The sequence below is a fragment of the Lissotriton helveticus genome, chromosome 10 (assembly GCF_964261635.1).
Source record: "Lissotriton helveticus chromosome 10, aLisHel1.1, whole genome shotgun sequence".
Taxonomy (NCBI): Eukaryota; Metazoa; Chordata; class Amphibia; order Caudata; family Salamandridae; genus Lissotriton; species Lissotriton helveticus.
The window spans coordinates 225,909,521-225,927,819 of NC_136071.1; the positions used below are offsets into that span (position 1 = coordinate 225,909,521).

General features: G+C 44.3%; 1 protein-coding gene across 1 annotated transcript in view; it reads right to left on the minus strand.

Moving 5' to 3' along the window:
* SLC5A10 (solute carrier family 5 member 10) overlaps window positions 1–18,299 on the minus strand; it is a 733,155-nt gene that overhangs the window by 622,627 nt on the left and 92,229 nt on the right. The window contains 1 exon segment of the mRNA XM_078665174.1: window positions 4,805–4,876. Within this exon segment, the coding sequence (XP_078521300.1) occupies window positions 4,805–4,876 (72 nt within the window).

Genomic DNA, 18,299 nt, shown 5'->3' on the forward strand with positions numbered 1-18,299 from the left:
CAGCCTCCCCCCGCTCTTACCTGCAGCAGTCGCAGCAAACGCAGGATTCGCCAGCAAACCCCCCCTGATCTTATCCGCCGCTGCCTGGCGGCATTAGCAGTGACCGCCACAGGCACCAAAAAGTCTAGCTACGCCACTGCATGCATCCAACACTTTTCAACTGTGCACAGTGAGATTGGTTATAGCAGGGGTACTCAAAGTACGGCCCGCGGGCCGGTGGCGTCCCGGCAAGCCTTCCCTGGCGGCCCGCGGACCATGCAGACATCGTACCCGAGTTTTGAAAAAAACAAATTTTTTTTAAAGAATGTCTGCAACCAGAGCGCGACTCAGACTCTGCTGCTCTGTGGGGGCCGGGTGAATCCCGCCATAGTCAGAGTGGGGCTGCAGGGGCGCTGAAAGGTGAACAAAGCCTCATTAACATGCCAATGGTCTTTTAAAGACCTGTGAAGTGCTTGGGTGCAGCTGTGTGTGTGCGTCTGGAAGCTGTCACAGCTCGGGCACACACAGGCAGGGTGAGGAGGGAGTGCCAGGGAGGGAGGAAGAGAAAGCGAGGGAGTGAGGGAGGGAGAGCAAGTGAGGGAGAGAGGGAGAGCGAGGGAGGGAGAGCGGGGGAGGGAGGGAGAGCAAGCGAGGGAGAGCGAGGGAGGGAGGGAGAGCGAGGGAGGGAGTGGGAGGGAGAGTGAGGGAGCGAGGGAGGGAGAGCGAGGGAGAGCGAGGGAGAGCAAGCGAGGGAGCAAGCGAGGGAGGGAGGGAGAGCGAGGGAGAGCAAGCGAGGGAGGGAGAGCAAGCGAGGGAGACAGAGCGAGGGAGACAGAGCGAGGGAGACAGAGCGAGGGAGACAGAAGAAGAGAGAGGGAGACCTCAGAGCGAGGGATACCTCAAAGTGAGGGGGAGGGAACGAGAGAGAGGAGACCTCAGAGTGAGGGAGACAGATGGAAGGAGAGGGAGACAGAGGGAGGGAGACAGAGGGAGGGAGACAGAGGGAGGGAGACCTCAGAGTGAGGGGGAGGGAAGGAGAGAGAGGGAGAACTCAGAGTGAGGGAGAGGGAAGGAGAGAGCGAGAGACCTCAGAGTGAGGGAGACCTCAGAGTGAGGGAGACCTCAAAGTGAGGGAGAGGGAAGGAGAGAGAGGGAGGCAGAGGGAATGAGGGAGAGGGAAGGAGAGAGAGGGAGACAGAGGGAAGGAGGGAGAGGGAAGGAGAGAGAGGAAAATAGAGCAAGGGAGAGGGAAATAGAGTGAGGGAGAGGAAAATAGAGTGAGGGAGAGGGAAATAGAGTGAGGGAGAAGGAAACAGAGAGAGAGGGACACAGAGAGAGAGAGTGAGACAGTTAGGGTGAGTGAGACAGAGGAAGAGAGGGAGTGAGACAGTCAGAGTGAATGAGACAGAGGGAGAGATGGAGAGAGGGAGTGAGAGAGTCAGAGTGAGTGAGGCAGAGGGAGACAGAGAGACAAAGGGAGAGAGGGAGGGACAGGGAGGGAGAGGGAGGGAGGGAGAGGGAGGGAGAGAGAGGGAGGGAGAGAGAGGGAGGGAGAGGGAGGGAGAGGAAGGAGGGAGAAAGAGAGGGAGAGAGAGAGAGAGATGTGTATGCCGGGTCTGGTGGCTCAGTGGACGAAGGCGTCCGCTGCAGGGACCTGTGATCAACCTCATGGTCACAGTTTTTTTTTGCCCTGGCCCGGCCCCCTTCCCTACTGACCCCGCCCCCACCGGTGCGGCCCTCGGACACAACCCACACTGTAAATTTGGCCCCCGAGAGAAAGTTTGTGAGTACCCATGGGTTATAGGGTCTGCCGGGCCTTCGACAGGGCTAAACTTGCTACTGCCAAATTCATGCAGAGCCATTAAACAGCCCCAAAGTTATTAAAAGTTATTATTGAATGAAACTTTTATAGAAGCATTTATCTTTGCTCGCCTCCACCCAGACGGATATGCTTAAAATTTGACAGAACTATCAGGAAGCTAAAACTTATAAATGTCTGTCAAAATTTGTGTGGATTCATCAAATGGTGCACAAATAGAAAAACACATTTGTTTTACCTCTCCTCAACTTTTTTTTCTCTCACAGAACTGCATGAAATTTGGGGTGCTGGACCATATTTGACTAAGCTATGTGAGTGCCAAATTCGGTGTGGATGTTGATGAGGGACTAACATTATAGGCAAAGCAGAAATGCCTTTCAATGGAAAGTGCAGCTGAACCAAAACTACACAGTGACAACTGCCACTGTGTAATATCCATAGATAAGTAGATAGATAGATAGATAGATAGATAGATAGATAGATAGATAGATAGATAGATAGATACATACATAGATAAATAGATAGATAGATAGCTAGCCTGACAAAAGCCAAATAGATAACAAGTAACTGTGTATATTGGTCCAATAGTGCCATTGAGGAATTCTGGCGATAACATAAACCATGAGGACAAGGACCAAGTGATTTGTTGATGTCACCAGAACCCCGGGGTGACAACATTGACCCATATTACACATGGTACTTGTTATGTATTTCTTATATATTACATGTTTATTTTAGGGTCATTATCTTGAAATTGCCATACCATTTTGTTTTAAGTACAGATAATAATAGGCACTGATTACAGTCTGAAAGTTTAGGTTTTGTTTACATTTCCTGAATAAAATGTTCATAAAACAATGGGCAATGGTAAGGGTCAGGGGATTTAGTTGATTCTGTTTCAATACCATTTACAGCAAAGTTGTAGTTTTACAGTATTTGTCATATAATTAGCAATATTATTCGTAACATTTGCCGATTTCCTCCAAAATGTTGTTTCTGATTCAAATAGGCGACATAATACTTCCCTAGAATGTGCATATAATTTACAGCATTCCTGCATAATCTAGATAACCTTCTTACATTTTTTGGTCGTCCATGCAGCATAATCCTGGTGGCCCTGACAATGTTACAGCTCTCTATAGTGATTTGGGGAATCCCACTTAAGATCCATATTTCAGAGGCGACATAAAATACTTACCATATTTCAAGGGTCCCTTCGATATGCTGGATATGTTGCTTTGTATACTATTTACTATTGCATTTTATATAATAAAAGTACCAAAACATGTAACATGTATTATAAAAAACTGTATTGACCAGAAAGCTAAGGGGCAAACTGTGCTGGGAGGTTAAGCAGTGTGCTCCCACCCCTTCCTGTTTGAAAAGGCTCCCTTGAGCCATTGAGCTGACGAGCTTGTGGAGATGCACCTGTGCGCCTGTGAGAGGTACTGAGATCTGAAAAGTTTGTGGCAGCCTGCTCAGCAACCCCAAATAAAATTCATTTTTATCTGTACTGATGATGGATGATATCCAGAAACACTTGTCTACAGATTTACAGCACTAACCTGCACCAACTTTGGTGGAATACTCCTGTGACATTTGAAGTAAGCATGTACCACGAACTGCATTGACCAAAATGCTAAGGGGCAAATTGTGCTGGGAGGTGAGGCAGTGTGCTCCCACCCCTTCCTGTTTGAAAAGGCTCCCTTGAGCCATTGAGCTGACGAGCTTGTGGAGATGCACCTGTGCGAGGTACTGAGACCTGAAAAGTTTGTGGCAGCCTGCTCAGCAACCCCACCAAAAAATTGTTTTTATCTGTACTGATGACGGATGATATTCAGAAACACGTGTCTACAGATTTACAGCACTAACCTGTACCAACTTTGGTGGAATACTCTAGTGACTTTTGAAGTAAACATGTACCATGAACTGCATTGACCAGAATGCTAAGGGGCAAACTGTGCTGGGAGGTGAAGCAATGTACTCCCACCCCTTCCTGTTTGAAAAGGCTCCCTTGAGCCATTGAGCGGACGAGCTTGTGGAGATGCACCTGTGCGCCTGTGAGAGATACTGAGACTTGAAAAGTTTGTGGCAGCCTGCTCAGCAACCTCAACTAAAATTCGTTTTTATCTGTACTGATGATGGATGATATCCAGAAACAGATGTCTACAGATTTACAGCACTAAGCTGCACCAACTTTGGTGGAATACTCCAGTCACATTTGAAGTAAGCATGTACCATGAACTGCATTGACCAGAATGCTAAGGGGCAAACTGTGCTGGGAGGGGAAGCAGTGTGCTCCCACCCCTTCCTGCCTCCTGAATATCGCTTGCTTTATCCATGATAACAATGTTGCCCCCTCTATCTACAAGGTTGGCTTCAATAGTGTTTTGGATATTTTTTCTTTTTTTCAGTTTTATATAGCGCAAACTCGACCTGAAGGTATCAGAGTGCTTTACATGAGCACCAGTTGCGTTACAGACTGGCACATTTATTTTGTTAGGCATGGGAAGATTAAATGATTTGCCCAGGATGTTGAGCGTCCCTTCCAAAACTCGAACCTGGTGCCGCAGCTCAGAGGTCCACCGCTCTAGCCGTTAGGTCACATCCATTTTAATCCTATTTAAACTTCCCCTGCACCCTAGCCTGTAATACAGCACTGGCACAGGCGAAATGTTTCCTAATTTGGATGTGGCCACCCCCATTCGATTGAAGGAACACCCCTTAAAGGAATGCCCCCTCGAAATCGCACTGGTGCTACATGTTCGTTGGCATAATCTGTATTACAAAAGGAGTTGTGTAAGCATCTGAGGCCCCTTCTGTAATACAAAAGTGCCCTGGGAGGCCCACTGGACCACTGGACCCCAGAGTTCAGCAATTGCATCATTTCTACCCACCAGTAAACTATTGTTTTAAACTCCTCCTGACAGAACTGTCTGGGGTAGAAGGTGACAGAAAAGCATTCAGACATTCTAGTGAAGGGAGAAGGGGTTCTTGGATACTTACCGGCCACCAAGCCATGTTCCTTCCAGCCAGGAAGTAGCCACTCAGTGTGTTCCTGTTTACCCTGCATGAGGACTGGAGAAAAAATGCAACTTGATTAAAAGTGTGCATTCATCAGTGGCAATATAAACAAGCATTGCAAAAGCCAATTGGTATAGCATTTGTATGGTGCTTGAACACAGATGGGCACAACTTAGTTACACAGACACATGCATACATGAATACAGACAGAAAACACAAACATAGTCATCTATGTACAAAGGGAGCAACTCATCTATGTTCAAAGGCAACAACCATAAAGACACAGGCACACGCAACCCACCTACACAGACTCAACACACATACATGTATATTCAGCAAGTAAGGAGCCAAGAATTAGGCAATTAAACCATCTTCCCCAAAACCAATAGGAGACAAAGTTACACATTTATCACACCATATTTTCATAACCTCGCCCAACCATTCTACAATCAAGCAATCATAACAGTAACCCCGGATGCACTTATACATGGATCTCATAATCACAGAGACAAAGACACCAGCAAAAACTATAATGTGTGATGACCACACTTTACATCCCGACACATCAGATGACAAACAATCACAATGCACAACGCACTTCACAAAAATTGTCACAACACACATATGAACGTTAAAAAATGTTGCTTTATTATTAGCAACACTGACATACAGAGCTGCCACGTGGTACCTATATAGGTAGTAAAAAAGGCAGAGCATTGATGAAAGGAGAACCTGCAATTGGAGACACTAGCCACATTGCCTACAATGCAACACAGATCACAGAATCGTGTGCACCTGTGAGCCTCGCTCTCTTGTAAGAATATGAAAGCACAGCTCATGCCATCAAACCCCAAATCCCACTGCCCAGACAAAGCGTTATGTCGGAGATAATGCAGATGCAGAGAACCTGCGAGAAAGCCTCTATCACCTAAAAATAAGCTCAGCCTCATACATTTTAATGTGAATCTTCAAGAGAGGGAGAAGAGTGCACAGTAACAAAATTTGTCACAAATGTCCACACTGAAAGAACACAGTCCGGAAACCCACAGGTACCATCAAGGATTTAGACGGGGGCATCAATGGTACACAGTTAGCCTACATAAAGCCCACAAAGGCATCCTTTCATCTAGTCAGCATCACAGATTCCACTGGCCTCAACATCCGCGTGTAGAGGATTGTAGCAGGACGCTGCCTTTTTGGATGCCATAGTAGATGCCAATAGAGCCTGTGGAAGGCTGGAAAGACACAGACACCACAACAACCAAAATATCCCCATCACTCATGACTCCCACTTCGACTAACGCGTATCAGCGGAGGCACCCTGAAGACACAGCAGATGACCCTACAGCAACAAGGTAACAGAGGGGAAAAACACACGTGGGGCACGATGTATCATCAATTGGACTATCAGTGTGTTCAAATGGAAATGTAAGTGTCTTCATCAGGATATGTCGTGTAGTTCATATGAACCTATATATCTGCCCGTTTAGACAACATACACTGTAGGATTGGTGTCAGACTGATTCTAGACACCCCTGCCGTGTATGTTAGCCTGCTAACCAGCTAGCTCACAGGTCCCCTATAAACCTCTCTTACCAAGGAGAGAATAGTTCTTGGCAACTATCGAACATGACAACCCTGATCCCTCAGGATCGTGGAAACAGTGCAATACTTTTCACTAAGTCACTCGTGCCCACTTAGACTCAGAGAGATACACAGAATAAACGTTGGGGAAGTTTTTCAATAAGCATTTATTCAATCAATCAATCACAGAACTTTTAAAGCGCGCTACTTACCCGGGAGGGTCTCAAGGCGCTGCAGGGGGGGGGGGGTGGCTGCTGCTACTTCTCGAAGAGCCAGGTCTTGAGAAGCTTCCTGAAGGTGAGCAGGTCCTGGGTCTGCCGTAGGTGGGTGGGGAGGGTGTTCCAGGTCTTGGAAGTGAGGAAGGAGAAGGATCTGCCTCCGGAGGTGGCACGCTGGATTTGTGGGACGTCGGCGAGGCTGGCAGAGCGGAGCTGGCGGGCGGGGGTGTAGAAGTTGAGTCTGTTGTTTAGGTAGGCTGGTCCGGAGTTGTGGAGTCCTTTGTGAGCGTGGGTGAGGAGCTTGAAGGTGATCCTCTTGTTGATGGGGAGCCAATGAAGGTCTCTGAGGTGGGGGGTGATGGGGCTGCGTCGGGGGAGGTTGAGGATCAGACGGACCGAGGCGTTCTGGATGCGTTGTAGTCGCTGTAGGTGTTTGGTCAGGATTCCTGCGTAGAGTGCGTTGCCGTAGTCCAGTCGGCTGCTGACGAGGGCTTGGGTCACCGTTTTTCTAATTTCGATCGGGATCCACTTGTAGATCATGCGAAGGATGCAGAGGGTATTGTATCAGGAAGAGGAGACGGCGCTGACCTGCTTGGACATGTAGAGGGAGGAGTCGAGGATGACTCCCAAGTTGCGTGCGTGGTCCGTGGGCGTCGGTGCTGTTCCTAGCGTTGTCGGCCACCAGGAGTCGGCTAAGGCAGACGGGGAGGGGCCGAGGATGAGGACTTCCGTCTTGTCTGAGTTCAGCTTCAGACGGCTGCTCCTCATCCACTAGGCGACGGCCTTCATTCCTTTGTGGAGGTTGGTTTTGGTGGTGTGTGGGTCCTTGGTGAGGGAGAGGATGAGCTGGGTGTCGTCGGCGTAGGAGATGATGTTCAGGTCGTGTTGGCGGGCCACTTGAGCGAGGTAGGCCATGTAGATGTTGAACAGCGTCGGGCTGAGGGATGATCCCTGGGGTATACCGCAGATGAGGTTGGTAGCTTTGGAATGGTGGGGTGGGAGGCGGACCCTCTGGGTTCTGTCGAAGAGGAAGGAGGTGGTACAGTCCAGAGCTTTTTACCGAATTCCGGCTTCTTGGAGGCGTGTTCTTAGTGTGTGGTGGTAGACCGTGCCGAAGGCAGCTGACAGGTCCAGGAGGATGAGGGCTGAGGTTTCACCGTTGTCTAGTTGGCATCGGATGTCGTCTGTGGCAGCAATGAGGGCTGTCTCGGTGCTGTGGTTCCGTCTGAATCCGGATTGCGACGGGTCTAGGATGTTGTTGTCCTCGAGGTGGCGGGTCAGCTGTATGTTGGCGATTTTCTCAATGAGCTAGCATCATTCTAGTGTAAACCAGGTGTGCTGAAACAACCACTAGACAGTAATAGATATAAAGGATTATAAGCACTAACAGAGTAAAAGGATAGTAGACTTCTACCATTGTGCTAAAACAATGAATACAGGCAAGTATATGAAATACATGACAGTAAAATGTGTACTCCTATGATGCGACCCTAACTAGATGTACCTAAGTGTACCTAGCATGTATGTAAGTGTAAAGGCCACGAATCCCTCTAGGATAAATTGAACCCAATTACCAGAAGTGAGAAACTGTGGGACCCCGTCTTGGTCTCGAGATGGACACCCCGCAATGGATGTCAGACCACTGCGAGCTGGAGTGTCTGCGCGCAGAAGCCTCAGTGTCTCGCATCAGTGTGTCGGCATGGAAGTCCTTTTCTCCTCTAACTACCTCCGCAAGATATGGTGTATATATACCCAAAGTGGTACCCCCTGGGGATATACCTTGCTGTGTCATGTCAGACTAGGATGACAGACGGAATGACCCTTATGTATAGTTGTTATGCAGGAGATGGTAGGCCTGCTGTTCTGCAGTGATTCCAACAATCCTCATGCATAATGGATGAGGCTTAAGCTTTTCGGAGAAAATCCCATGTCATCTTTAAGCATTACCGTAACTAGGTAAAAGGTCAGTACTAAGAACTTTTATGCAGTGTAATATCAGGGGAATGTAGGTGAAAGGTGTATTCAGTACTTGAGACAATATTGGGGTACCAATATGGAACATAACACCCACTCCTCATCCGACTGGATGACATACTAAAAATTCTAATGTACGGCTAAAAGTTTGTATGCAATCTGTAAATAGGTACATAAAAATAGTACTTAAAAAATGAAAAATGTCGAAAAAATGCTGAAAAAGAAAAATATTGCATGCTATAGAAGTCTGTACTGAATATGTTGGTATATATATATATATAGTCCGAACAATGAGTGACTGAAAGCCATGCATTTTAGACACAGTGTCTTATTTGAAATTCCAAATTTGGTTGTTTAGAAAAAAGCCTAATTTTTCCCAGCACATGATGAGCCAAATATTTATGTGTCCGAGCTGGGAGACGCAACATCGCTGTTGCCTGCACTCACAGACAACGGTCCATGCAGCACCACGCAGATCAGGTCAATCGAGCACAAATGTACCTCTGTATTCACCACAGCCTCTGCTGGGGATGTTTGTGTGTCATCCAAGGCCTGAGTATTTGTTGAGGAGCCAGTATCCGTTCCAGCAGGAGCTGAAGCATCCTGTGGTGGCTCTAAGAATGCAGACATCAACATTGGAATACGCGGAGGACTCTGCAGAACATGGGCCGTTATCTGGTCTAGTACAGCATCAACGTCCGGTGGTGCAATTGTTGGAAGTGTTAGACAGAGGTCCAGCATGTATTCTTGTTCCCAGAACAGGCATCAGAGGACAGGCAGAATACAGTTGATCCAGACTGGTCTAACTGACAAGAACCAAAACTCGCTCAGTTCTAGAAGACGAGGTGTGAGCAGATGGAATACCATGCGATCATGGTATCGGCGCACCAAGAGCGTTTTTTCCATCTCCTTGATGACTGGAACGCCCATTGCATAGCAGAAAAATGACAATCAGGATACCTGCTATTAGGAACAGGATCAGCGGAAGCCCTCCAAAAATGTTTCTAGATACGGAGTGTATGAAGTTGGGAACAACTTTGAGGATTGTCTGAAAGGTGCTTAACAGTCCAGAACCTATGGTCTTAAATAGGAGGACTATACCCATTGTATCAGACATGTTAAAGATATGTTGTACCATTTCTGAGAAATGGAAAGGGCAGTTTGTCCGTACTAGTGCCTGGATCTCAGCCAAGGACCTTGCAACCTGGAGATCATAAGTTTCCTGGGCAGACGTGAAGGGCACGGTTTGCTGTAAAAGCATGGCTTTCATTCGGCTCAGAGTATTAAACCGTATAAAGGAAACATTCAATGAAGGCCATAACAGCGCCTCCCTGACTTTATGGGTCGATGGAAACAACACTTGTTATAGCAAGTAACCCTGTATATTATGGTGACGAGATATGCGATGCCCGGGAGCATCCCGCAACAACCTTGATCATTCAGCATTAAGTAACTCACATTTGAAAGCAACTTGAACATCGTATTAATCACGGCTGCTGGAGATCCTTTCAAGTGACAGGATAAGTTAGCAGATGTACAAATACAGGCCTCGTGCAGCATGATATCCTGGCATATGAGAGATACACTTAAAGAGTTCTTGCAGTCGGTACCGCTGAGGAACACTTCCATGTCCCCATTGCTACATCAAAATCTGTATGGTAATTCCCAAGATTCCTTGATGAATTCCCTACCCATCGCTTCATATCTGCCTGCCTGTTGTTGTTCAAGGCAATACTGAAACTGGAAAGTTGTGACCGGTAGTGTTATATGGCCATGGATTAACCATTCTGTGGATGGTGACTCTGCGACAGTAAAAAGTAACTTGTCCAGTTTTTCAATATGCAGCATTGTTTATTTTGCTCCCCTTTGTGCCAATGTTATCTGCTTCCCAGTCAGATTGTATGCAGAAAATAGGGACGTACTGTTGATAAATCGCCACGGCACATAACCAGCGCACAATGATTGCAGCTTCCAGCTTAATAACATAATTGAGATTGTCCGTGTTGTAATATGGACAAGTCCTGTTCTAGTATATCAATAGCAGAAGATACAATGTTGCCCAGTGAAAAAATCCTGGATGTTAATGTAGTCATACCATTGTCAACTACAGTTAATGCCTTTTCTGAGTTAATTTTATCTACTTCATGAAGTCTCTCCGCAGCTTCTTGTTGAGAGATTTTCCATATTTAATTGTAGACAGCATAATAGAAACGTTTCTGACGTGGCTTTCGTGGACCTAACAAAAAATCCCTTAGATCCACCTCAACTGAGAGTAAGGATAAGTGCTGTTTCACCTGGGACAGTGTCAAGGTTTTTAGCCAATCCAGGCACAACTTCCCACCACTATATGATTTCACTACCCCTGGATGTTCTCTTTGTACATATCGTGGGTCTGGCCTATGGATACTAAACCCTTCAGTTGTACCCCTGAATCTTGATTGACATCTGTTTGTGTCTGTGGGACGAACTACTGAAACGTGAGGCCAGAGAATCTCTGGTCTCATCCCTTAGTTGGCACACAAACTGTTGTCCCTCCTTGAAAACAAGAAAGTGACTTCCATTCAATGTTCATTATAGTTCATATTTATTCCATATTAAAGTTCTCTTTTTGTTTTTTTTCAAAACTCATTGATGGTTTTAAACAATCATTTGCAGCGTTAATCTTTTAAGCACTGTCTTTCAAGGCGTGTCCAATGCATTTCGGGCATTTTTGCTATGCCCTTCATCAGGGAATTGACACTAAAAACAACAATATACATATGTATTAGAATCGTAGTAAATGATATGTCAAGCATCATGTAAAATCAAACTTTTTACAAAACATATTGGTAAGTGATTAAAGGAGAAGATAAAGCAAACGAACGATAAACCATCTTATAACATTACGTGTCCAAAAACATTCTAATGGCTACCTATATACATAGAGGTTTGGAAAACGACGTCTCACTTACGTGCTTCTTGTAAGCAGTTATGTGAAAAATCTAAAGGAAAAGTACATGAAACGGTGTTACACTCCGTGGTATGAAAAACCACATTCTACTGGGTGCAGTGTATTGAGATGGTGAAAACTAACCTGAGCGGATACGTCAATGTGCTTAGGTCCGATGTTTGTTTCCTGCAAAACGCCGGCGGGAAACCTTCGTTTGCCGCGCTTCTTAAATTCAAATGGGGGAGTATCACAGGTGTGCTCGCGGTCTCATGAACAGAGTAAACAGACTAAACTTAACAGTTTAAGCTGTTCGTATCGGGGTTTTCGGTTAGAAGCTTCAAACCATTGTGTTTAACATTACCAAAAAAACATGGTAATGTAGTGTATAAAATGCTAACGAAATGTAATGTGAGTTTCAAAAAAAGTTAAAAAAGTAATAAAAGAAATTTGGGCCATGTAAATCTAAACCCAACATGGGATCGAACCCAGGTCTGTGAGGATGTAAGCGCAAACAACTAACCAGATGGCTACGTTAAACGGTGTTAAGATATGCTGTTTTTAGGCAGTGTCAACATGCTAATGAACGGGAATACACACAATAACATCACAAACAGGTATTTAGAGCAATTAAATCATAAGTAACAGGAAAATTCAATTCTTTCGTTGAGACCCATAGGCTTCTGGGTCGATAATTTGTGGATCCAATAGTTCTCTCTCCGGAGCAGAAATTTGTTATTGTCTCTTCCTTCTTGTTTTGTGACTGTCTCAAGAATGATAAACTTGATTTGAGATACATTATGTTGAGCTTCAACGAAATGCGATGATAGAGCTGACTTGGAATTTTTGAGTCTGATATTGGACTTATGTTCCGTGAGTCGAACCTTCATGCGGCGCTCGGTTTTCCCAACGTATAACTTCCCACATGGGCATTTGATTCCGTATATTAAGTTACTGGAGTCACAGGTGGCATTAACATGTAGTTTGATGGAGTTGCCATATCTCGGATGTTGGATTGAATTACCTTTAATAATATTACGGGACGAACTAACCATCCCTTCCAATTGATGTTTGATGTATTGTACTGCATGATGTCATCTATTGTATCCCCTTCACGTGATGTAGAATTGATGTATAAAGGTGTGGGAATCCGAGGTGTGTTCAAATCCTTGTTCTTGGCTAGTCCAAGACAGGAAGTCTGTTGCACTGTGTCATTCAAAAAGATGATCTGCTGTGGGATGAGGCACGCTCTAAATAGTGCTTCTGTTCCCTGAACTTGCCATTCCTTAATGCCCCAAACTGATTTTGTGTCTATAGTGTCCTTCCACAAGTCGAAACCCTGTTCAGACAGTTGGACAATAAAGGATGCAGAATATATCTGTTTGGTGTTAGTCAGCATATTTTTCTGTGCAGGTGTAGGTGCAACCTTATAGTAATATGAGGTCGGGTCAGAAGTGTTAAACCCTGAAAAATACGAAACTCTCTGTGCAAGTTTTTTTGAACTACCTTTTGGTGGTGTTGGGCAATGTTCCCATTGGTGGTGAGGAAAAACATTTCTCAGAATGCTAGATTTGTGCAAGAAGTGATGACCATAATGTTGGTAACAGTACATGCTATCAAAGTCAGATGTCTCCTCTAACATTTCATCGTTGGAAAATGCAGTGGGTTTTCCAAATCAGACAACATATTATTTACAGTTTTCGAAATCCCAATCATCAGAAAATGTACTGGAGGTAATGATATAATTTAGAGAAATGTTAAAAAAATGTAGAATTTTCAAAAGTTCAGTTGGGTCAAATACATAATAATCAACTTTGTCCCAAACTATACCATCAGGAATTGGAACAGCTGTAATGTTCACGGAAAACAGATCTCTTTGTTCACGATGAGATGATGTATGAGGTTTCAGAACCAAGTTCACACTGGGTACTGCAGAGCGTTCTGGGAGATTTTTCCATTCACAAGTAAGCAAAAGACAGTCACTAGGCCAATCCAGAACAGAAAAAACAATATTCCAGTTACGATCCAGAGCTGGAGCCATGGCGATACTAAGTAAGTCTTTTTCAGAAAAGTGAAGAATTCACACATTTTTTGCTTATTAGAAACTGGAGCTGGCGTTGTCTCAGGTTCACTGGGATCAAGAGAGAAGGTATAAAAATCGACGAAGTAGCTAGATGCAGTTTGAACAACAATGGAGCAAGAAAACCTCTATTCTGACCTATTTGTCTTTACATAATAGCATTAAAGTCTATTCGCAATTTCATACAGGATGCATCAGGGTATATGAAATCATTCACTTAGACATTGAATTTATTATTTTGCCATTTATTCATCATTTTAACAAGTTATATTTTGCATTTTTTTGGGCTCATATTATCAAAATTATCGTGCAATAATATGTCAACATGTGTACAAAAATTTCAAATACAGGGCTAAGACTGAGCTTAGCAGGAACCCCTGAAACAATCTATATACATATGCTGTCACTCATACCATCATTCATACAGACTCTGGCTCTCATACATTCGGTCTTAACAAAACTAACACAACATACACAATGAAGAAATAATAGCATGTCCTCTAATGGACTCCTCAAACTGTAGCTCAACCAGTGGTTTGAGGCTTCCTTTTTGTATTTTTGCACGGATTAGTGATCTTTTATAATCCTTTCCTTATTTTCTTCAAGGTTTGATTCTATTTTGTGTGAGGGTCTCAGGTGCGTACGGCCTAGATGCAGTTTGATCAATCTTTGGTAGCTCGGCAGGTTGTGTAGAACCGGCAGGTGTCTCTTGTCGAGGCATATTGATGTAGACAACGGTATTAGGCCAAATTGAAATTTGTCTTTCATTCGTGCTTTGAATTTCTGTTTCAAGAGCAACGAGTTCCATTTCATTGTTGGAAATTCCATCACTCTGTTTTGGTGACTCTTCGAATGTTCTGAGTATTTCCGTCTGAACTTCCTGTATTGTAGCGAGAGGAAAGCGTTGGCTACTAGGGAGCCCATGAGGCCAACTATTCAGTATCGGACACATAGTGTGGATTGATCAGATCAATTGAGACAAATATCTTTTCTTTTTTCCGGCATGAGGCGGAAAAAGAACTGTTCTTGTTTCTTTGACAGCCAGGACAGGTAAAGGCTTTTTGTATGATGGCCCAAATTCGTTCTTGTCCTCACTCCTTTCTCTGACCAGATCCCCGACTTTTGGGATCCAGACAGGTCTCGCTGTGACTGATTTGAATTCCCCAGTGGCGGTGCGTTTTACTGGCATGTTGCTTAGTAGTGCTCTGGATTTGTTCAGATCCTGTAAAAGAGCCAAACGTTTATTGATATCAAATGGTTTTTCATCCGCCACTGTGCCTTCATAATCGAGATCAGGTACCCACATTCTCGTCCCAAATAGGACCTCGTAAGGAGTGACACCCCTTAGAGAACTTCTTGGCATGTTGTTAAGGCCTCGTTGTACCCCATATACGTGATTGACCCAACTACCACCCAAACCTAATACTCTTGCTGTTAAAATTGCTTTAAGTGCTGGTTTTTCCTCTCCACGACCAAATTTTCCTCTGGATGGTATGGAGAGGAGTACCACAATGCTACACCCAAACCTTCCATGGCTTCCTTGTAAGCCATAGAGCTAAACGCGGGGTCTCGTCAGAATGTAATGTGTCAACTGCGTATGTCCCTATAAAGACTCGTAAATCTTTTATAACAGTTCGAGCGTCAGCTGAGCAGTGAGGCCAAACCCATAGGAATCTGGAGCATGAATCCGCTGCCACCAAGAATACTTGTAAGCCCCATCTGAGTGCAAGGGGCCGCAGTGATCCAAATAGACACACACGAGTGGTCTGTCTGATAATAATAAAGGTGTCTGTGCAGGACACGCCATGGTGGAACCCTTCATCTTTTGGCAGATGTCACCTTTTAAGACAAAATTCTTTGTCAGTTTTGTTAAACCAGGCCACCAATAGCGTTGTTTCAGTAAATAAACTATTGCGGTAATCCCTGCATGTGCAGAATCTAGACCCTTGTGTGCAGGTCGCATTAAGCTTAATCTGTGATCCATGTTTGGTATTGCTCTATCCCCCACTCCAGGAATTTGAGCATATGGAATGTTATTTGTATCTAACTTGTAGGAGTACTTGAGTGGAAAACCTTTAGGTAAGGCTTTGCTGTTTTTGCGAGAAGCAATAGCAGCTACCATTATCTGTCCGTCTATTCTCATTTTTGAACAAGTGATTGCAGCTACAGCAGCAGTACGTACTGCCCTCTTTGCAGCTTCATCGGCCAATGAATTCCCTTCAACGTGAAAGCCATCACGTTGAGGGCTCAGCGTGTGTATCACGTGAGCTCTTGGTAGTTCAATTTTCAACTCAGCAACCTGTTCCTATAGCTTTTTATGCTTAATTGTGCCACCTTTTGAGTCTTTAAACCCATTTTGACCCCAGTAGTGAAGATACTGCTTGTATGACTGGACACAATAAAAAGAACCTCACACAATCAGCGTGCGGAATTCCCGATCCGTATTTATTAGTGCCAGTAACAGGGCTTTTAATTCTGCCAGCTGAGCCTTGGAGTCTCCTAGAGACTGTGTCTTCGTATCGCTGGGACGAAACGTGCCATCCTGCATACGACCCTTCACAATCGCACCAGCGGCACTGTATTGCTGTTTGCTCCCTACGGCCGGCTGAGCAGATCTGTCCGTGTAAATAATATAGTCATACTAATATAGAGGCATTATTTCAGGTAGAGGATATTCTTGATAATATTGCAGAAATTCTTGTGTTTTTAGACTAGGGTCATATCTGTATTCTACATCCGTTGCAGTGAGAGAATTAGCCATTGTATCCATCTTGGAAGTAAGGCTTTAGCATTTGGAACGCTTGCCTTTGTAGCAGCCTCTAAGGCTGGTACTAAAGTTACGCCAATTATTTGTTTCCCCTGAGCCAGTGCTCTTTCTCTTACTACTGCGGTCTGTACTGCAGTCAGTATTTTGTAGAAGCAAAACGCATTTCAGTATTTCTGTACAAGTGTGATTTGTATGCTATGGGTACCATTTCTCTTCATTGATTGTTAGGTAAGCGTACCCAGATTGACCCGCTATAACATGGATCACCAGATTGCATACATTTATGATTGTCTGCAAATGTTTTATCATGTCAGCTTGTATTGAACGAAGGATATCTGTGTCTTCCTGTGTCCAATGCCTAACTGAAAAATCAGGTCTTAGACAGGTTTTACTTTTTCTGCGTAATCCAAAATGTATGTTCTGCCAACATTTAAAAATCCCAATATGGATTGTAAGTTCTTCAAAGATTTAGGAGGTTGGATCAGTGCACACTTTTCTAAAAAGTTAGCTGCCAGGCTTTTACCTTTCCTTGAAAGCTCATATCTAAGTTGAATTTGTAGACCTCAGAGGCAAACCCCAACATTTTGTTGCTCACCCTGGCCAAGTGACCCTTTATATCATCATCCGTCAGATAAATATCATCTACGTAGGACAATGCCTCTTCATCCAAATTCAGAAGTAACTCTTTCACCCTAGTGCTGAACAACCCGGAGGTATTCTTATACCATTGGGGGAGTCGACAACATTGAAGCTGAGAGCCTAGCGCGGAAAATGCAGTCAAATACCTGCATTCAGGAGCTATATTTTGGCAGGAGAATCCATTTGAGATATCTAGTGTTGTTTTATATTTTTTCTGCACAATGTTATTCATCAATGCGGCACTGTGTGCATTATGTACTGCAAATGTTTTAGTGCAAGTGTTTAGATGTCTTTAGTCTAAAACTAGACAATATGAATTATCGGGTTTCATTATGGGAAATAAAGGATTATTCATTGAGGAGGTGCAAGTTTCTATTACACCCGGGTATTCAAGTTGAGCTAAGATCTCCCTGACCTGCTTTTTTGCTTCTTGTTTTATTGGGTATTGTCTCTGTGGAATTGGAATAGTTTTTACTGCGATTGCATGGTGTGGTGACTCAGCATCCCACCCAACATGATTGCGATATAATGTTGGAGCAAGGCTACCACCCACTCCTGCGCATATGTATGTTTTAAGTAAATTGGAATGAGGTCAGAAAAGGATGGTAAAATTACCTTTGGGCAATCCATAACAATTGCAGGCGTACAATCTTTTTCAGCTAAAAGGATGTCATAGCCGTAAGTCAGGTTCTCCCAGAAGAGACATTTATTTTTTCTGATTTTTCTGTGTTTGTCCCCCTCCACTTGGAGTGTTACCTCATGTAACCTATGTGGGACACTCAACCTTGTATCAGGTGTTTCCACTGTGATATGCTCTTTCAACTCAGCTGTCACCAGAAATTCCATCAGGTTCTGGCGAGCTATTGTTACTTCTGCTGCGCTGTCTAGCATTGTCAGAGCCCATTCCCCATTCAGAAGTTGAGTCCTCAGAATTCTGGGCAGATCTAAATTTAAGACCTGCTACTTTCTTCTTTTTATATTGAGGTTTTGATTTTGGCTTCTCTTCTTTCTTGGAAGTATAATCAGAAGTGTGTGGCGTGTCTCTAGATTGTGTACGCTCTTCTTGTCTGTGTCTGACCGTCCTTCCCTCTCTGAGTTTCTTGGTGAACCCTGAAAGGAACAAGAGGAATGCGTATCATTATTCTGATATCTGTCAGGTTTTTTAATGTTATCTCTATTCCTAATGTTGTATCTCCTTTTGGAGGGCTCCCATTAAGGAGACCCAATTCTGGATTGAGATCTATTCTTTTGTTTTTTATTGTTATTATCCCATTTCTTCTTGGAAGAAT